Genomic DNA, 22012 nt, shown 5'->3' with positions numbered 1-22012 from the left:
CGAGGGGGAGAGAACACTGAGGGAGAAGACAGCGAGGAGAGAGACAGCGAGGGAGAGAGACAGCGAGGGAAGAGACAGTCGAGGGAGAGAGACAGCGAAGGGAGGAGACCAGCGAGGGAGAGAGACAGCGGAGAAGAAGCGAGGGGGGAGAGACATCGAGGGAGAAGGAGACAGCGAGGAGAGAGACAGCGAGAGAAGACAGCGAGGGAGAGAGACAGCGAGGGGGGGGAGACAGCGGGAAGGAGACAGCGTGGGAAGAGAGACAGCGAGGGAGAGACAGCGACGGGAGAGAGACAGCGAGGGAGAGAGAACAGCGAGGGAGAGAGACAGCGAGGAGAGAGACAGCGAGGGAAGGCCAGGGAGAGAGACAGCGAGGGAGAGAGACAGCGAGGAGAGAGACAGCGAGGAAGAGAGACAGCGAGGGAAGAGACAGCGAGGAGAGAGACAGCGAGGAGAAGAGACAGCGAGGGAGAGAGACAGCGGGGAGAGAGACAGCGAGGGAGAGACAGCGAGGAGAGAGACAGCGAGGGAGAGAGACACAGCGAGGGAGAGAGACAGCGAGGGAGAGAGACAGCGAGGAGAGAACAGCGAGGGAGAGAGACAGCGAGGGAGAGAGACAGCGAGGAAGAGACAGCGAGGGGAGAGACAGCGAGGGGAGACGGAGGGGAGAGACAGCGAGGAGAGAGACAGCGAGGGAGAGAGACAGCGAGGGAGAGAGAAACGAGGGAGAGAGACAGCGAGGGAGAGAACAGCGAGGGAGAGAGACAGCGAGGGAAGAGCAGCGAGGGGAAGACAGCGAGGGGAGAGACAGCGAGGGGGAGAGACAGCGAGGGGGAGAGACAGCGAGGGGAGAGACAGCGAGAAGACGAGAAAAGAGGAGGCAGTCTGAGTGATTGAGTATCTCTGCTGTTTGAAAACATACAAACATCCCTTCTTGCTGTTGAGAAAGCGCTGCTAACATTACTGTGTGTGTGCGTGCGTGCGTGGTATATATAGCGCATCGTTAAGACGGTGTTCCATGACAGGACTAAGTCACCTTGGTTTAGGTAGGTGAGCGTCTCGTCGGTTAGTTTGACAGCAGGGGAGGTGGCAGCACAGAGAACATACTGGAAGGGAGGTTCAGACCGCTGCTCTCACTGTCTGAAGGAAGACTGGAGTCTTCCTGTTTAAAGATGGGCAGGGCCAGCACGTCACTGGACAGAGACACAAAGAGAAAAGCATTAGGGTGAGGAAGACGGCCCTGTTGAAACAGTAATAGCACACACGCACGCACGCACGCACAACACACACACACAACACTTGGCAGCAGCCCAGACAGATAGCCTGTCCTCAGCTCACCCTGACAGACCCTGGCACTAGCGGTTGAGGCAGAGGTGTGTGTGGTGTGTGTGTGTGTGTGTGTGTGTGGTGTGTGTGTCCTACATGCCAATAGAAGGAATGTGGTCATGCTCCCTGCAAAGTTCAGGTTAATTGAGTTCACTTGGAAAAGAGTCGGCAGTCTGAAAACCAAGTTCATAAAACGCTCTAAGGTCAGGTCAAGCTGTAGAGTCCTGTGTTTGATAGGTGACAGGGTCCCCTGCATGTCTTGACTGCTTCCACCAATCAGATCAATGACAGGGGTAAGTAAATGTGGAACAAAGGGAAAGAGGGAATAATTGTAGAACTATAGGAACAGACCCGTCTTATTAAGACAGCTGCTTCAGACAGAGGGCTATATTCCCCCTGTCCCACCCACCCCTGATGGACCCTGTCCCACCCAGCCCTGATGCCCCTGTCCCACCCAGCCCTGATGGCCCCTGTCCCACCCAGCCCTGATGGCCCCTGTCCCACCCAGCCCTGAGTGGCCCCTGTCCCACCCAGCCCTGATGGCCCCTGTCCCACCCAGCCCTGATGGCCCCGGTCCCACCCAGCCCTGATGTCCCCTGTCCCCCCAGCCCTGATGGACCCTGCCCCACCCAGCCCTGATGGCCCCTGCATGCCAGTCACAGGGCCATGCTCCCACCCAGCCCTGATGGCCCCTGCATGCCAGTCACAGGCCACTGCCCCACCCAGCCCTGATGGCCCCTGCATGCCAGTCACAGGGCCACTGCCCCACCCAGCCCTGATGGCCCCTGCATACCAGTCACAGGGCCACTGCCCCACCCAGCCCTGATGGCCCCTGCATACCAGTCACAGGGCCACTGCCCCACTCTGCACTGCTACCAAAAGAAACTTCAGCGGGGTGTATTCATAACTCAGATTCTGTTGCAAAACAGTCGATTGCAAAATACATTTTTACTCCAAATGCTGTTGAGTTCCATTTTGTTTCTAAATGGAAGGTTGTACTTCAGTCGTGTCTCTCTTAATTATTATTTTATTTTTAAAGAGTCTGGAAGAAGTTGGAAGGAACCCCGGGACTTGTTCCCCTTTAGAAGAACGGAAGAATCAATCATTTATAGACATGCAGCTTGTGACCATTCAGATTATTGGAATGGCAACACGTGGAAACGACACAATTCAAATTAAACTTTCAGGAACCCAACAGCTTTGACGTCGGACCAAGAGCGTTTGGTAGTAAACGGTTTCCTGTGAAAAAAAAAGAAGTGTTTTTGTAACAGACTAAACGTTTTGCAACAGAATCGGCGTAATGAATACACCCTTGCTTTCCTGACACACGAGGAGCCAGCTCCACTGGCTAACGGAGACATTCTGTTCTTACGGAGTCCCACAGCTGCTCTCTAGACATGGGAGACACTTACACAGATCCTGATAAGACAGCTGACAGTGCTGGAACTCTTATCCCACAGAAACACAACATCTGACACAAACATCTGTGGGAAAGAAACACACACACACACACACACACACACACACACACACACTCTTACACTTAGGGAGCTGTTGCGGTGACAGTGAGGGTGGTGTCACACTGAAATAAGAGATGTGTTTTGTCCTGACTGTTCCACAGTGGAGCATCTGACTGGTACAGCTACAAACCCCCCTGAGCATCCCAGCTGATTGCTGCCATAGCAACCCCCACATGTTCCACCACAAGATGTCATCACTCCGAGAAGTGCCACCCAGAGAGACAGTTATGGCTAGAAGAATCCAGCCTTTGTCACATAACAGCAGGTTTGACTTTTCATAGCAGATTAGGAGAATTAGGTTAAGCTGGATGCCTTATAGCAATGTCCAGAGACGGGGGGGGGGGGAGAGCTTATCCCCACTCCGTCCCTGGGCTGTGCTTACAGGTATGTACCATGCATTCTGCTGATGCACCCTTATGTGTCTGGTAGGCTATAAAGCCCTCTGTCCTCCGTGGCAACCTGCTGTGACACCCCCCCCCTCCATCCCTACACACTCCAAAACAAAGAAACACAGACTGACAACACCACACAGAGGGGATGGATACCACACACATGACTGTAATTCAGATGGATGCAGTGTGTATGTATTGTGTGCATCTCCGCCAGGGGTTCAGGAGAAAGAAAGTTGGAAGAGTTTTTTTACCTTCCATCTCCTTGTTCAGACACACTGATATATAACTGGTGAGTAGGTCTTGTATATCAAGCAGGCTTTCTAACCTCATACTGTATGCGCCAGCCCCCAGCTCCTGCCGATGCCCGACAGACTGGCATCAAAGTCGTGTACCAGCCCTGACTCGATGGTGGCATCGTCCATCTTCAGCACCCAGGCCATGGTACCCAGCTCCTTCTCCTCCGCCTCTAGCCGAAGGGCCGCCAGATTTGTCTCCGGGGACGGGACCGCAGCTAGCAGGCTAATAAACCACTGCTGGTGGACTGGGAACGATGAAGAGAAAGTTAGCTAGCTAGTTATTGTTGCGTTGGCCACTACTGGCTAAATAACTGTAAGCTACTGGTGGTTGGCTAAGATGCTATTAGCTACAATAGCTAGTTAGCTAAAAGCAACTAACTAGCTATAGTACCTAAGGCGAATTGATAGCACGCCGCACTAGCCCGATATCTCACCATAATATGGCTGCAAGTGAAAAGTAGCAATCTGGATTGATATGAAGCCAACAAACCAGACTAGCTAGCTAGTACAGTTAGCAGGCTAAGCTAACAACAGAATCCACAACCATCACGACGTGTGTGCTAAATAACCTTTTGCTCAATGTTAGCTAGCTAAACCCTCCATCCCTAATAACTAGCTACCTAGCTAACTGGGACACTCTTCACGCCATTTCGATACAAAGTGATTTCTGTAGCAGGTTAGGAGAGCATTTTCGCTAACCCCTTTCCTAACCTTAACCTCAGACTCTTGCCGGCAGATCCGACTCGCTTGCTTACAGCTGCACTAGGGTCGGACAGGCTTCTTGTGTACATTAAGACATGGCAGAGCAGGACGTGATATGGCTCCAAAACGACTTCAATCCAGGGACGAAGAAACGCATTGTACTTCGAATTGTATCATTATCCCAACTGTTAGACCGAAACAGTGGCAGGTAGCCTGGGTAAGTAACCGAAAGGGTCGCTGGTTTGAATCCCCAAGCCGACTAGTTGAAAATATGTCTGTGCCCTTGGCGTCTGCTAAATGCACATGTAAACGTAATATGTAGAAAAAACTACATTTCCTGGTTGTTAAAATTGTACTAGTTCACTGAATTTCAGTTTGTGAGACAAAACAAGCAGTCATTGTATCGAGATCATTGTACCATCTTTACCCTCTGAAATCAGTCAGTGGCCAGTTTACTAGGTAAATCAAAATGGTTTCGCTCCTACACACAGTGAGTCACGTGGCCGTGGCTTGCTAATAAAGCAGGCAGACAGGCATTGAGGCATTCAGTTACTGCTCGATTTAACGTTAGATTGGGCAAAACTAGTGACAAGAGATTCTGAGCATGGTATGGATGTCGATGCAAGGCAGACCGGTTCAAGTATCTCAGAAATGGCCCGGCCTCCTGGGCTTTTCAAACACGACAGAGTCGAGGGTTACAGAGGACGGTGCGACAAAACACAAAACATCCAGTCAGCGGTAGTCATGTGAGTCAAAACAGCTCGTTACTGAGAGGTCGAAGGAGAACGTCAAGAATCGTGCAAGCTAACAGGAGGGCCACAAACAGGCAAATAACGGCACAATACACCAGTGCTGTGCAGAACAGCATCTTGGAACGCAACACGTCGTCCGTTCTTGTCACGGATGGGCTATTTGCAGCAGATGACCACACTGGGTCCACTCTCTATCAGATAAAAACAAGAAGAAGCGGCTCCAGTGGGCGCGCCATCATCAACAGGAGACAATTGAAAAGTGGAAAAACATCGCCTGGTCCGACAAATCCCAGTTCTGTTGAGGCATGCTGATGGCAGAGTCAGGATTTGGCATAAGCAGCATGAGTCCATCCTGCCTGTTGTCAACGGTACAGGCTGGTGGCAGTGGTGTAATGGTGTGGGGATGTTTTCCTGGCACAAGTTAGTGTCCCTTGATACCAATTAAGCAACATGTCCATGCAACGAAGAATTCAGTCTTTTCTGGTACTAGATTTTTATTTAATCTTTATCAGATGGGTGTACCTAATAAACTGTCCGCCTGTAATTTTCCATAACCAATAATATTGTATTTTCAGCTGTTTGAAGCTGGTATACAAAACTTAAAAGTACAAGACGAAAAACTAAACTTAAGCATGGGAAGCATAGAATGTGCACAAAGAACAGATCTACCGTGCTTTCAATGAGAATGACAAGACTATAACCCCCCCCTTTTCTCCATCCAATTACGATCTTGTCTAATCGCTGCAACTCCCCAAAGGGGCTGGGAGAGGCGAAAGTCGAGTCATGTGTCCTACAAAACATGACCTGCCAAACCCGCCCGCTTAAGCCGGAAGCCACCGCAATGTGACGGAGGTAACACAGTTTCCACCTACCGAAGTCAGCCTGCTGGTGCCTGGCCCGCCACAAGAGTCGCTAGACCGTGGATGAGCCAAACCCTCTACTAGCACGGAAGACACTGGCCAATTGTGTGCCGCCCTATGTGACTCCCGGTTGGTTGTGACACAGTCTGGATCGATCCTGAGTCTGTAGTAACGCCTCAAGCACTGCGACGCGCCTATTTACTCACATTTCTATGTGAATTTAATTAGTTCGCCCAAAAAGTTATATGCAGCTTTAAGTAAACTGCTTGTATTGAACAACAAAGGAGCTGATTGGCTGACTTACATTCAAAAATGGCTTCTGCTATCTAACATGAGAACCAAAAGGACAGTTTTCCGGAAAACTAGCAGTTGTTCAATCTTCTCGCGTAAGAGTTGGGATAATGGGACAATTCGTAATACAACACATTTGTCATTCCCTGGATTGAGGTACGTTTTCGGAGCCATATCTCGCTGTGTCTTTTAATCTACATGGGAAGGCTGTCTGACCTAGTGCAGCTGTATTCAAGGGGTCGGATCTGCTGGCTACTCTAATCTGATACGAGAAAGGTCACTAAATGTTATCTCAGTTGCGTGAAAATTGTATTTCCCCTAGCTAACTAGCGCGAGTTAGCTCACTTTCTGTCCCAAAAGTAAATTTTGCTGGCGACATGGCACATCGTCGCATGCCATAGCTACCTAGCTAACAACATTACGTAAATGCAGGAGGATGTTGTTGAGTCCACACACCACTATACACGCCATGTCCGTCTGAACTAGTGAGCTAGCATTAGCAGTCTAGTAGCATATAAAACTTCACTTGCATTGATCACGATGTTTGGAATCCTCCTATGAGAAGCTCGCAGCCAGCGCTTCCTGTGCCCTCCCGAAAACCTCTCTCCTTTTTTCATCGCGGACTCGTGTGACCAGGGCTACAGTTCCCGGTCGGTTAAATAAGACTCTTAACGATCAGAACAGTAGCGGTTGACACATATGCAGGCAGCACGAACATGGCTTCTCATCAGACAGAGCCTCTCAAAACCTTCGGACTGTCGCCAGTCGCAGGGGGAGATGTCGCGGGCCAATCAGAAAGCCGTTCTGTTGCCAAGCGCACCCAGCTCAGCCAATGGGCTCCGTCAGAGCTTTTGCCAAACCCTTCTACGTTATAACGCCGATGTTGACCAGTTCATATCAGTTCACTCACCCCATCACATACAGAGACATATTCACAAATACACAAATGCATAATCAAACGAGACAACAAAAATCTGTTAAAAATACTCTGATACAGACTAGCAGGCTCACAGGCGGGTACCCCTCTGCTTCCAGAGAACAGTGTGTTCCTACTGTAGAAAATAGAGGGGGGAGGGGGTAGATGTGTGTTGGACCAAAGGCCAACAGCCAGATGTTAAGTTGGATGTATTTAGTGGGAATGATGGTAATGTGCATGTGATTTAGGACAGGACACAGATGCTCTTTAGGCCACTTGCACCAACCCTTCTGTGTCTGGATGTCAAGCTACCAGAGTTCCGTTTGCTTTTATAGAGACACAAATTACAGTCATAAATCTTCAGTCCTGCAATAGCAGAACTACCCAACCCGTACCTTTTTGAGTTGATCATGTTACATATTAACCTGTGAATCGACACTGCCTATTTACTTTGGCCACCAACATTGTGTCATTACAATATCCCATGCCTCACACATTTGATAATCGGACAAATCAAAATAGACAAGAGAATTCCATGAAGTTTTGAGAGGAAATGTGAAAAGGATCCAAGAGAAACACACATTACTGGTTGACCTGAATGGCTTTCCAAGAGGTGTTGAGTTCCTTGTGTGGTCTAAGTCTCACTCCTGACTTTAATCTGCAAAATAATAAAATAGGAGACAAGGTTTGGATATTGCTGTCCATCAATGATTCCCAAACAAACCTAATGAACTTGAGCAATTCTGACAAAAACAATGGATATACACTATATACCAAAGTATAGACCCCTTCAAAATTAGTAGATTCGGCTAGTTCAGCCACACCCGTTGCTGACAGGTGTATAAATTCAAGACACAGCCATGCAATCTCCAGTTCGTCAAACTTTCCCTGCTAAAGCTGCCTCGTCAACTATAAGTGCTGTTAGTTGTGAAGTGGAACAGTCTAGGAGCAACAACGGGGCCGAATGCGTAGTGCCTACTGTAAAGTTTGTGAGGAGGAATAGATAGCCTGGGGCTGTTTTTCAGTGTTCGGGCCCTTAGTTCCTGTGAAGGGAAATCTTAACACTACTAACATACAATGACATTCTTAGATGATTCTGTGCTTCCAACTTGGTGGCAAGTTTGGAGAAGGCCCTTTCCTAATTCCGCATGACAATGCCTCCTGTGCACAAACTGAGGTCCATACAGAAAATGCTTTGTCGAGATCAGTTGTGGATGAACTCACTGCTGCCACAGAGCCCTGGACATCAAACCTGGGTCCGATGCCGAGGAGACACTACATGGCAATGTTAGTCCACTAAAGGGTGAAGCCTGTTTTCGTCGCCCTTAGTCTGTAAGGAATCTTCTAACAATGAACATCTGAGATCTGGTTCAACCTGTTGCAAGTGGAGAACTTTCTGTCCGAGACTGCCGGCACACTGGGTCCTAAGAACTGTCGAATCATGGGACTCATCTCACAGAGCTGCATCACCACCGCCTTTGGGATTGGACCCGACTGCCGACCGCCTAACCCTGTCCGTCACAGCTCGGCTGAATGTAGCATAGTCCCACAGCAATGTTCCAAATCTAAGTGAGAAGCCTTCCCAAGAAGAGTGGAGGCTGTTAATAGTGCAAAGGCGGGCCCAAACTCCCATATTAAAATGCCATGATTTTGTAAAGGAGATGTTGAAACGAGCAGGTGCCACATACTTTAGGTGATGTAGTGCATGTTGCCTTTAACATTGCTGACAGACTTGCCATGTTGATTTTGTCCACCCACGAACAGACGCGATCAGGACACGCAGGTTGAAATGTCAAAACGAACTCTGAACCACATTATTGGGAAGGCGCCGAAAAGCATTACCGTCGCTGCTCCGGGGCGGCAGTTGGCAGTGTTAGAGAGCGGTGGACTAGTACCAGAAAGGTTTGCAAGATCAAATCCCAAGCTGACATAGGTACAAATCTTGTCGTCTGCCCCTGACAGGCAGTTTAAACCCACTGTTCCTCAGGCCATATTGAAAAATAAGAATTTTGTTCTTAAACTGTACTTGCCTGGTTAAAATAAAGGGTAGATTAAACATTTATTGGTATTTTTAGCTAGCTGCTTGCTGTTTGCAGGCTAAATTTGTCCTGGGAATAAACATGTGCTGTTATTTTACCTTGAAAATGCACAAGGTCCCTACTCTGACAATTAATCACAGATAAAGGGTAAAAAAGTCTAGTAATCTCTCTTCCTCAGGCTTCTTCTCTTCATTGGACTTTATATGCGTTGGCAACCAAAACTTTAAGGTGCATTGCCACCACCAACTGGAACTGGAGTGTGGACCTCAGTTCATCTCTCTCAGAATCAGCCCACGTGGTGTATGCCCAAAAACCAATGAGGAGATGGGAGAGGGAGAACTTGCAACGTGCATTCAAGCGCAAACAAATAGAACAAAGTTAATATTTATGCGCCTGGCTACGCAGACGCTTGTGAGCAGTGGGATGCAAATGATGAATAACATGTAGTGTAGATGATTTTGGCAACGCTCGCTGCATGCTACATCTGGGCGGCGTGGTCAGCATGTGAGAGTTGTGCAAACAGTTGTAGAATCTTATTTCAAATTATTAACAGCTGTAATGGCATGCCAAGGTGCTTGCCTCCAAGTATAACACAAGGGGTGGAAAAGAAATTTCAGGAACCGGTCCGACTGGGACGAAGGTCAGCTTCCAACAGGACAATGAACCGCTAAGCACACAGCCAAGACAACGCAGGAGTGGCTTTAGGACAGTATCTGAATGTCCTTGAATGTGCCAACTACAGAGCTCGACTGAAACTCGACGAATATATCTGGAGAGACCTGAAAATAGCTGTGCAGCAACGCCTGATAGAGGCTTGAAAAGGATCTGCAGAAAGAATGGGAGAAAACTCACCAAATAACAGGTGTGCCAAGCTTGTTAGCGTCAATACCCAAGAAAGACTCGAAGGCTGTAATCGCTGGCCGAAAGATGGCTTCTAAACAAAGTACTTAGTAAAGGGTCCTGAATATTTATGTAAATGTAATTTTCCGATATTTTTTTGTAATACATTTTCAAAATGTCTAAAAACCTGTTTTTGCTTTGTCATTAATGGGGTTATTGTGTGTAGTCTGATGAGGAAAAAACAAAACAATTTTAGAATAAGGCTGTAAACATAACACAAATGTGGAAAAAGTAAAGTGGCTGAATACTTTCCGAATGTGACTGTATACTCAGTGTAATATTCTGCAGCGTCAAGGTAGACTGTATATTCCGCAGCGTCAGGTTAGACTGTATATTCCGCAGCGTCAAGTAGACTGTATATTCCGCAGCGTTAAGGTAGACGTATCCGCCTAGATCAGTCAGACGTCAGTTTGCGAGTATCCAGTCAGTAGACTGTAATATTACCGCACCGGTAGCTAGCGCGTTGAGAAACTGTATATTCCGCAGCGTCGGTCAGTGTATTTCGCACTTCAGTAGATGTATTTCGCAGGCTTTCAGTACTGTAAGTCACGTCAGTAGTATATTCCGCGAGCTTCAGGTAGACTTGTATATTCTAGCAGCGTCAGTAGACTGTATATGTCCTGCAGCTTCAGGTAGACTGTATATTTCTCAGCTTCTGGTTAGAACTGTAATAATTTTCTGCCAGCTTCTGGTAGACGTATATTGCAGCGTCAGGTAGAACTGATATTCTGCAGCTTCAGGTAGACTGTATATTCACAGCGTCAGTAGACTGTATATCCGCAGCGTTCAGTTTAAGACTGTATATTCCTAGCAGCTTCGTAACGATAGTCCCGCAGCGTAGGTAGCTGTATACTTCTGCCAGCTTCAGGTAGACTGGATATTACGAGTAGCTGTATTCGAGGTCAGGAACTGTAATATCTGCAGCTTCTAGGAGACTGTATATCTCTGCAGCTTCGGAGACTGTATATTCCGCGCAGTAAGCGTATTCCTGAGTCAGGTAGACCTGTATATCCGCAGCTTCAGGTAGATCTGTATTATTCGCGCCTCAGGTAACTGTTTTCTGAGTCAGAACTGTATAATTCTGCAGCTTCAGTTAGACTGTAATTTCTGCAGGCCTTCAGGTAGACTGTAATATTTGGCCAGCTCAAGTAGACTGTATAGTACTCTGCTCGGTCTGTTAACTGTAGGTAGGAACTGTATATTCTCGCAGCTTCAGGTAGACTGTTATATTTTTTTTTTTTTTTTTTTTTTTCCTTTTTTTTTCCCTTTTTTTAATTTCCCCCCCTTTTTTTTTTTTTTTTTTTTTTTCCCCCCCTTTTTTTTTTTTTTTTTTTTTTTTCTTTTTTTTTTTTTTTTTTTTTTTTTTTTTTTTTCCATTTTTTTTTTTGTTTTTTATTTTTTTTTTTTTTTTTTTTTTTTTTTTTTTTTTTTTATTTTTTCTGCAGCTTTCCATGGTAGACTGTATATTCTGCAGCTTTCAGGTAACTGTTATAGCTTCTGCAGCTTGCAGGTAGACTGTATAGTCCCGCAGCGTCAGGTACGACTGTATATTCTGCAGCGTCAGGTAGACGGTTTATTCTGGCAGAAAGTCAGGTAGACTGTATATTCCTGCAGCTTCAGGTAGACTGTATATTCCCGCAGTTTTCTCAGGTAGTCTGTAAGAGGTCGATCCGATGTACATGGAATGCGCGATAATTAGGGCGCGACGAGGAGAGCTGCGTGGCAGGCTGACTACTGTTATGCGAGTGCATGCAAGGAGCCAGGTAAGGTGCTAGCAAGCATTAAACGTATGCTTATAAAAATAATCTTAAAACATAAATCACTAGAACTACGACATGGTTGAATGATTATTCACTAGTTTATTCTAAGCTTGTCCTGCATTGCATATAAGCGATGCGGTGCTGTTACTTTAATCATTGAATCATAGCCTACTTCGCCAACGGGTGATTTAAGCAAGCGCAATTCGCGAAAAGCACGGAGCGAGGGGGAGAGACAGCGAGGGGGAGAGACAGCGAGGGGGAGAGACAGCGAGGGGGAGAGACAGCGAGGGGGAGAGACAGCGAGAGAGAGAGAAAGAGGAGGCAGTCTGAGTGATTGAGTATCTCTGCTGTTTGAAAACATACAACATCCCTTCTTGCTGTTGAGAAAGCGCTGCTAAGCATTACTGTGTGTGTGCGTGCGTGCGTGTGTATATATAGCGCATCGTTAAGACGGTGTTCCATGACAGGACTAAGTCACCTTGGTTTAGGTAGGTGAGCGTCTCGTCGTGTAGTTTGACAGCAGGGGAGGTGGCAGCACAGAGAACATACTGGAAGGGAGGGTTCAGACCGCTGCTCTCACTGTCTGAAGGAAGACTGGAGTCTTCCTGTTTAAAGATGGGCAGGGCCAGCACGTCACTGGACAGAGACACAAAGAGAAAAGCATTAGGGTGAGGAAGACGGCCCTGTTGAAACAGTAATAGCACACACGCACGCACGCACRCACACACACACACACACACTTGGCAGCAGCTCCAGACAGATAGCCTGTCCTCAGCTCACCCTGACAGACCCTGGCACTAGCGGTTGAGGCAGAGGTGTGTGTGTGTGTGTGTGTGTGTGTGTGTGTGTGTGTGTGTGTGTGTGTGTGTGTGTCCTACATGCCAATAGAAGGAATGTGGTCATGCTCCCTGCAAAGGTTCAGGTTAATTGAGTTCACTTGGAAAAGAGTCGGCAGTCTGAAAACCAAGTTCATAAAACGCTCTAAGGTCAGGTCAAGCTGTAGAGTCCTGTGTTTGATAGGTGACAGGGTTCCCCTGCATGTCTTGACTAGCTTCCACCAATCAGATCAATGACAGGGGGTAAGTAAATGTGGAACAAAGGGAAAGAGGGAATAATTGTAGAACTATAGGAACAGACCCGTCTTATTAAGACAGCTGCTTCAGACAGAGGGCTATATTCCCCCTGTCCCACCCAGCCCTGATGGCCGTCCCACCCAGCCCTGATGGCCCCTGTCCCACCCAGTCCCTGATGGGCCCCTGTCCCACCCAGCCCTGATGGACCCTGTCCCCACCCAGCCCTGATTGGCCCCTGTCCCACCCAGCCCTGATGGCCCCTGTCCCACCCAGCCCTGATGGCCCCTGTCCCACCCAGCCCTGATGGCCCCGTCCCACCCAGCCCTGATGGCCCCTGTCCCACCCAGCCCTGATGGCCCTGTCCCACCCAGCCCTGATGTCCCCTGTCCCACCCAGCCCTGATGGACCCTGCCCCACCCAGCCCTGATGGCCCCTGCATGCCAGTCACAGGGCCACTGCCCCACCCAGCCCTGATGGCCCCTGCATGCCAGTCACAGGGCCACTGCCCCACCCAGCCCTGATGGCCCCTGCATGCCAGTCACAGGGCCACTGCCCCACCCAGCCCTGATGGCCCCTGCATACCAGTCACAGGGCCACTGCCCCACCCAGCCCTGATGGCCCCTGCATACCAGTTTCACAGGGCCACTGCCCCACTCTGCACTGCTACCAAAGAAACTTCAGCGGGGTGTATTCATAACTCAGATTCTGTTGCAAAACAGTCGATTGCAAAATAATTTTTTTACTCCAAATGCTGTTGAGTTCCATTTTGTTCTTAAATGGAAGGTTGTACTTCAGTCGTGTCTCTCTTAATTATTATTTTTATTTTTAAAGAGTCTGGAAGAAGTTGGAAGGAACCCCGGGGACTTTGTTCCCCTTTAGAGAACGGAAGAATCAATCATTTATAGACATGCAGCTTGTGACCATTCAGATTATTGGAATGGCAACACGTGGAAACGACACAATTCAAATTAAACTTTCAGGAACCCAACAGCTTTGACGTCGGGACCAAGAGCGTTTGGTAGTAAACGGTTTCCTGTGAAAAAAAAAGAAGTGTTTTTGTAACAGACTAAACGTTTTGCAACAGAATCGGCGTAATGAATACACCCTTGCTTTCCTGACACACGAGGAGCCAGCTCCACTGGCTAACGGAGACATTCTGTTCTTACGGAGTCCCACAGCTGCTCTCTAGACATGGGAGACACTTACACAGGATCCTGATAAGACAGCTGACAGTGCTGGGAACTCTTATCCCACAGAAACACAACATCCCTGACACAAACATCTGTGGGAAAGACACACACACACACACACACACACACACACACACACACACTCTTACACTTAGGGAGCTGTTGCGGTGACAGTGAGGGTGGTGTCACACTGAAATAAGAGATGTGTTTGTTCCTGACTGTTCCACAGTGGAGCATCTGACTGGTACAGCTACAAACCCCCCTGAGCATCCCAGCTGATTGCTGCCATAGCAACCCCCACAGTTCCACCACAAGATGTCATCACTCCGAGAAGTGCCACCCAGAGAGACAGTTATGGCTAGAAGAGATCCAGCCTTTGTCACATTAACAGCAGGTTTGACTTTTCATAGCAGATTAGGAGAATTAGGTTAAGCTGGATGCCTTATAGCAATGTCCCAGAGACGGGGGGGTGGGGGGAGAGCTTATCCCCACTCCGTCCCTGGGCTGTGCTTACAGGGTTTATGTACCATGCATTCTGCTGATGCACCCTTTATGTGTCTGGTAGGCTATTAAAGCCCTCTGTCCTCCGTGGCAACCTGCTGTGACACCCCCCCCCTCCATCCCTACACACTCCAAAACAAAGAACAACACAGACTGACAACACCACACAGAGGGGATGGGATACCACACACATGACTGTAATTCAGATGGATGCAGTGTGTATGTATTGTGTGCATCTCCGCCAGGGGGTTCAGGAGAAAGAAAGTTGGAAGAGTTTTTTTACCTTCCATCTCCTGTTCAGACACACTGATATATAACTGGTTGAGTAKGTCTTGTATATCAAGCAGGCTTTCTAACCTCATACTGTATGCGCCAGCCCCCAGCTCCTGCCCGATGCCCGACAGACTGGCATCAAAGTCGTGTACCAGCCCTGACTCGATGGTGGCATCGTCCATCTTCAGCACCCAGGCCATGGTACCCAGCTCCTTCTCCTCCGCCTCTAGCCGAAGGGCCGCCAGATTTGTCTCCGGGGACGGGACCGCAGCTAGCAGGCTAATAAACCACTGCTGGTGGACTGGAGACGATGAAGAGAAAGTTAGCTAGCTAGTTATTGTTGCGTTGGCCACTACTGGCTAAATAACTGTAAGCTACTGGTGGTTGGCTAAGATGCTAGTTAGCTACAATAGCTAGTTAGCTAAAAGCAACTAACTAGCTATAGTACCTAAGGCGAATTGATAGCACGCCGCACTAGCCCGATATCTCACCATAATATGGCTGCAAGTGAAAGTAGCAATCTGGATTGATATGAAGCCAACAACCAGACTAGCTAGCTAGGTACAGTTAGCAGGCTAAGCTAACAACAGAATCCACAACCATCACGACGTGTGTGCTAAATAACCTTTTGCTCAATGTTAGCTAGCTAAACCCTCCATCCCTAATAACTAGCTACCTAGCTAACTGGGACACTCTTCACGCCATTTCGATACAAAGTGATTTMTGTAGCAGGTTAGGAGAGCATTTTCGCTAACCCCTTTTCCTAACCTTAACCTCAGACTCTTGCCGGCAGATCCGACTCGCTTGCTTACAGCTGCACTAGGGTCGGACAGGCTTCTTGTGTACATTAAGACATGGCAGAGCAGGAACGTGATATGGCTCCAAAACGTACTTCAATCCAGGGACGAGAAACGCATTGTACTTCGAATTGTATCATTATCCCAACTGTTAGACCGAAAACAGTGGCAGGTAGCCTGGGTAAGTAACCGAAAGGTCGCTGGTTTGAATCCCCAAGCCGACTAGTTGAAAAATATGTCTGTGCCCTTGGCGTCTGCTAAATGCACATGTAAACGTAATATGTAGAAAAAACTACATTTCCTGGTTGTTAAAATTGTACTAGTTCACTGAATTTCAGTTTGTGAGACAAAACAAGCAGTCATTGTATCGAGARTCATTGTACCATCTTTACCCTCTGAAATACAGTCAGTGGCCAGTTTACTAGGTAAATCAAAATGGTTCGCTCCTACACACAGTGAGTCACGTGGCCGTGGCTTGCTATATAAAGCAGGCAGACAGGCATTGAGGCATTCAGTTACTGCTCGATTTAACGTTAGATTGGGCAAAACTAGTGACCGAAGAGATTCTGAGCATGGTATGGATTGTCGATGCAAGGCAGACCGGTTCAAGTATCTCAGAAATGGCCCGGCCTCCTGGGCTTTTCAAACACGACAGAGTCGAGGGTTTACAGAGGACGGTGCGACAAACACAAAACATCCAGTCAGCGGTAGTCATGTGAGTCAAAACAGCTCGTTACTGAGAGGTCGAAGGAGAACGTCAAGAATCGTGCAAGCTAACAGGAGGGCCACAAASAGGCAAATAACGGCACAATACACCAGTGCTGTGCAGAACAGCATCTTGGAACGCAACACGTCGTCCGTTCTTGTCACGGATGGGCTATTTGCAGCAGATGACCACACTGGGTTCCACTCCTATCAGATAAAAACAAGAAGAAGCGGCTCCAGTGGGCGCGCCATCATCAACAGGAGACAATTGAAAAGTGGAAAAACATCGCCTGGTCCGACAAATCCCAGTTCCTGTTGAGGCATGCTGATGGCAGAGTCAGGATTTGGCATAAGCAGCATGAGTCCATCCTGCCTGTTGTCAACGGTACAGGCTGGTGGCAGTGGTGTAATGGTGTGGGGGATGTTTTCCTGGCACAAGTTATGTCCCTTGATACCAATTAAGCAACATGTCCATGCAACGAAGAATTCAGTCTTTTCTGGGTACTAGATTTTTATTTAATCTTTATCAGATGGGTGTACCTAATAAACTGTCCGCCTGTATATTTTCCATAACCAATAATATTGTATTTTCAGCTGTTTGAAGCTGGTATACAAAACTTAAAAGTACAAGACGCAAAAACTAAACTTAAGCATGGGAAGCATAGAATGTGCACAWAGAACAGATCTACCGCTGCTTTCAATGAGAATGACAAGATCTATAACCCCCCCCCTTTTCTCCCCATCCAATTACGATCTTGTCTAATCGCTGCAACTCCCCAAAGGGGCTCGGGAGAGGCGAAAGKCGAGTCATGTGTCCTACAAAACATGACCTGCCAAACCCGCCCGCTTAAGCCGGAAGCCACCGCAATGTGACGGAGGTAACACAGTTTCCACCTACCGAAGTCAGCCTGCTGGTGCCTGGCCCGCCACAAGGAGTCGCTAGACCGTGATGAGCCAAACCCTCTACTAGCACGGAAGACACTGGGCCAATTGTGTGCCGCCCTATGTGACTCCCGGTTGGTTGTGACACAGTCTGGGATCGATCCTGAGTCTGTAGTRACGCCTCAAGCACTGCGACGCGCCTATTACTCACATTTCTATGTGAATTTAATTAGTTCGCCCAAAAAGTTATATTGCAGCTTTAAGTAAACTGCTGTATTGAACAACAAAGGAGCTGATTGGCTGACTTACATTCAAAAATGGCTTCTGCTATCTAACATGAGAACCAAAAGGACAGTTTTCCGGAAAACTAGCAGTTGTTCAATCTTCTCGGCGTAAGAGTTGGGATAATGGGACAATTCGTAATACAACACATTTGTCATTCCCTGGATTGAGGTACGTTTTCGGAGCCATATCTCGCTGTGTCTTTTAATCTACATGGGAAGGCTGTCTGACCCTAGTGCAGCTGTAWTCAAGCGGGTCGGATCTGCTGGCTACTCCTAATCTGATACGAGAAAGGTCACTAAATGTATCTCAGTTGCGTGAAAATTGTATTTCCCCTAGCTAACTAGCGCGAGTTAGCTCACTTTCTGTCCTCAAAAGTAAATTTTGCTGGCGACATGGCACATCGTCGCATGCCATAGCTACCTAGCTAAGCAACATTACGTAAATGCAGGGAGGATGTTGTTGAGTCCACACACCACATTCACACGCCATGTCCGTCTGAACTAGTGAGCTAGCATTAGCAGTCTAGTAGCATTATAAAACTTCACTTGCATTTGATTCACGGATGTTTGGAATCCTCCTATGAGAAGCTCGCAGCCAGCGCTTCCTGTGCCCTCCGAAACCTCTCTCCTTTTTTCATCGCGGACTCGTGTGACCAGGGCTACAGTTCCCGGTCGGTTAAATAAGACTCTTTAACGATCAGAACAGTAGCGGTTGACACATATGCAGGCAGCACGAACATGGCTTCTCATCAGACAGAGCCCTCTCAAAACCTTGCGGACTGTCGCCAGTCGCAGGGGGAGATGTCGCGGGGCCAATCAGAAAGCCGTTCTGTTGCCAAGCGCACCCAGCTCAGCCAATGGGCTCCGTCAGAGCTTTTGCCAAACCCTTCTACGTTATAACGCCGATGTGACCAGTTCATATCATGTTCACTCACCCCATCACATACAGAGACATATTCACAATACACAAATGCATAATTCAAACGAGACAACAAAAATCTGTTAAAAATACTCTGATACAGACTAGCAGGCTCACAGGCGGGTACCCCTCTGCTTCCAGAGAACAGTGTGTTCCTACTGTAGAAAATAGAGGGGGGAGGGGGTAGATGTGTGTTGGACCAAAGGCCAACAGCCAGATGTGAAGTTGGATGTATTTAGTGGGAATGATTGTAATGTGCATGTGATTTAGGACAGGGACACAGATGCTCTTTAGGCCACTTGCACCAACCCTTCTGTGTCTGGATGTCAAGCTACCAGAGTTCCGTTTGCWTTTATAGAGGACACAAATTACAGTCATAAATCTTCAGTCCTGCAATAGCAGAACTACCCAACCCGTACCTTTTTTGAGTTGATCATGTTACATATTAACCTGTGAATCGGACACTGCTATTTACTTTGGCCACCAACATTGTGTCATTACAATATCCCATGCCTCACACATTTGATAATCGGACTGAATCAAAATAGACAAGAGAATTCCATGAAGTTTGAGAGGAAATGTGAAAGGATCCAAGAAACAACACACATTACTGGGTTGACCTGAATGGCTTTCCAAGAGGTGTTGAGTTCCTGTGTGGTCTAGTCTCACTCCTGACTTTAATCTGCTAAAATAATAAAATAGGAGACAAGGTTTGGATATTGCTGTCCATCAATGATTCCCAAACAAACCTAATGAACTTGAGCAATTCTGACAAAAACAATGGATATACACTATATACCAAAGTATATGGACACCCCTTCAAATTAGTAGATTCGGCTAGTTCAGCCACACCCGTTGCTGACAGGTGTATAAAATTCRAGCACACAGCCATGCAATCTCCAGTTCGTCAAACTTATTCCCTGCTAAAGCTGCCTCGTCAACTATAAGTGCTGTTATTGTGAAGTGGAACAGTCTAGGAGCAACAACGGGGCCGAATGCGTAGTGCCTACTGTAAAGTTTGGTGGAGGAGGAATAATAGCCTGGGGCTGTTTTTCATGGTTCGGGCCCCTTAGTTCCTGTGAAGGGAAATCTTAACACTACAACATACAATGACATTCTAGATGATTCTGTGCTTCCAACTTTGTGGCAAGTTTGGAGAAGGCCCTTTCCTAATTCCGCATGACAATGCCCCTGTGCACAAACTGAGGTCCATACAGAAATGCTTTGTCGAGATCAGTGTGGAATGAACTTCACTGGCCTGCACAGAGCCCTGACATCAACCCCATCGAACACCTTTGGGATGATTTGGAACACCGACTGCGAGCCAGGCCTAAACGCCCAACATCAGTGCCCGACCTCACTAATGCTCGTGGCTGAATGTAAGCAAGTCCCCACAGCAATGTTCCAACATCTAGTGGAAAGCCTTCCCAGAAGAGTGGAGGCTGTTATAGTAGCAAAGGCGGGCCCAACTCCATATTAAATGCCCATGATTTTGTAAGGAGATGTTTGACGAGCAGGTGTCCACATACTTTTGGTGATGTAGTGCATGTTGCCTTAACATGCTGACTAGACTGCCATGTTGATTTTGTCCACCCACACCAGACGCGATCAGGACACGCAGGTTGAAATGTCAAAACGAACTCTGAACCAACTATTCATTTGGGGACAGGCCGAAAAGCATTACCGGCACTGCTGCCGGGGCGGCAGGTAGGCTAGTGGTTAGAGCGTTGGACTAGTAACCGAAAGGTTGCAAGATCTAATCCCCAAGCTGACAAGGTACAAATCTGTCGTTCTGCCCCTGAACAAGGCAGTTAACCCACTGTTCCTAGGCCATCATTGAAAATAAGAATTTGTTCTTAACTGACTTGCCTGGTTAAATAAAGGTTAGATTAAACATTTATGGTAATTTAGCTAGCTAGCTTGCTGTTGCAGGCTAATTTGTCCTGGGATATAAACATTGTGCTGTTATTTTACCTGAAATGCACAAGGTCCTCTACTCTGACAATTAATCCACAGATAAAAGGGTAAAAAAAAATGTCTAGTAATCTCTCCTCCTTCAGGCTTCTTCTTCTTCATTGGACTTTATATGGCGGTTGGCAACCAACTTTAAGGTGCATTGCCACCACCAACTGGACTGGAGTGTGGACCTCAGTTCATCTCTCAATCACCCACGTGGGTGTATGCTCCTAAAAACCAATGAGGAGATGGGAGAGGCGGAACTTGCAGTGCATCAAGCGTCACAAATAGAACAAAGTTATATTTTAGCGCCTGGCTACGCAGACGCTTGTGAGCAGTGTGGGATGCAATGATTGAATAACATGTATGTGTAGATGTATTTTGCAACGCTCGCGCATGCTACACGGGCGGCGTGGTCAGCATGTGAGAGTTGTGCAAAGTTGTTAGAATCTTATTTCAAATTATTAACAGCTGTAATGGCTGCCAAAGGTGCTTCCTCCAAGTATTAACACAGGGGGGTGGAAAGAAATTTCAGGACGTCCGACTGGGACGAAGGTTCACCTTCCAACAGGACAATGACCCTAAGCACACAGCCAAGACAACGCAGGAGTGGCTTCAGGACAAGTATCTGAATGTCCTTGAGTGGCCAAGCCAGAGCTCGGACTTGAACTCGATCGAATATCTCTGGAGAGACCTGAAAATAGCTGTGCAGCAACGCCTGATAGAGCTTGAAAGGATCTGCAGAGAAGAATGGGAGAAACTCACCAAATACAGGTGTGCCAAGCTTGTAGCGTCATACCCAAGAAGACTCGAGGCTGTAATCGCTGCCAAAGATGCTTCTACAAAGTACTTAGTAAAGGGTCTGAATATTTATGTAAATGTAATTTTCCGATATTTTTTGTAATACATTTTCAAAAATGTCTAAAAACCTGTTTTTGCTTTGTCATTATGGGGTATTGTGTGTAGTCTGATGAGGAAAAAAACAAAACAATTTTAGAATAAGGCTGTAACATAACAAAATGTGGAAAAAGTAAAGTGGTCTGAATACTTTCCGAATGTACTGTATACTCAGTGTATATTCTGCAGCGTCAGGTAGACTGTATATTCCGCAGCGTCAGGTAGACTGTATATTCCGCAGCGTCAGGTAGACTGTATATTCCGCAGCGTCAGGTAGACTGATTATTCCGCAGCGTTCAGGTAGACTGTATATTCCGCAGCTTCAGGTAGACTGTATAATTCTACAGCGTCAGGTAGACTGTATATTCTGCAGCTCAGGTAGACTGTATATTCTACAGCTTCTGGTAGACTGTATAGTCTGCAGCTTCTGGTAGACTGTATATTCTGCAGCGTCAGGTAGAATGTATATTCCCAGCGTCAGGTAGACTGTATATTCGCAGCGTCAGGTAGACTGTATATCCGCAGCGTCACGGTAGAGTGTATATTCCGCAGCTTCAGGTAGACTGTATATTCCGCAGCTTCTGGTAGACTTAATTACGCAGCTTCAGGAGACTGTTATATTCTGCAGCTTACGGTAGACTGTATATTTCTGCAGCTTCTAGGTAGACTGTATATTCCGCAGCGTCAGGTAGACTGTATATTCCGCAGCGTCAGGTAGACTGTATATTCGCAGTCTGAGACTGATATCTGCAGCGTCAGGTAGACTGTATATTCTGCAGCT

At 47.4% G+C, this 22012-nt stretch overlaps 1 protein-coding gene across 1 annotated transcript in view; it reads right to left on the bottom strand.

Annotated features, from left to right (window-relative positions):
- The window catches only part of LOC112074882 (upstream-binding protein 1), a 30382-nt gene extending 12076 nt beyond the window's left edge, over positions 1-18306 (bottom strand). Inside the window, exons 1-3 of the mRNA XM_024141966.2 lie at positions 18010-18306; positions 14876-15092; positions 12233-12390 (exon numbers count right to left, since the gene is read on the bottom strand). Of these exons, the coding sequence (XP_023997734.2) occupies positions 12233-12390; positions 14876-14991 (274 nt within the window). The 5' untranslated portion in view covers positions 14992-15092; positions 18010-18306. The remainder of the gene's footprint in view (positions 1-12232; positions 12391-14875; positions 15093-18009) is intronic.
- Positions 18307-22012: the final 3706 nt, after the last annotated feature.

This window comes from Salvelinus sp. IW2-2015, unplaced genomic scaffold (genome assembly GCF_002910315.2).
Source record: "Salvelinus sp. IW2-2015 unplaced genomic scaffold, ASM291031v2 Un_scaffold2864, whole genome shotgun sequence".
NCBI lineage: Eukaryota > Metazoa > Chordata > Actinopteri > Salmoniformes > Salmonidae > Salvelinus > Salvelinus sp. IW2-2015.
Note: the sequence above shows the minus strand (reverse complement) of the source record. Positions and strands in the feature narration are given on the sequence as shown.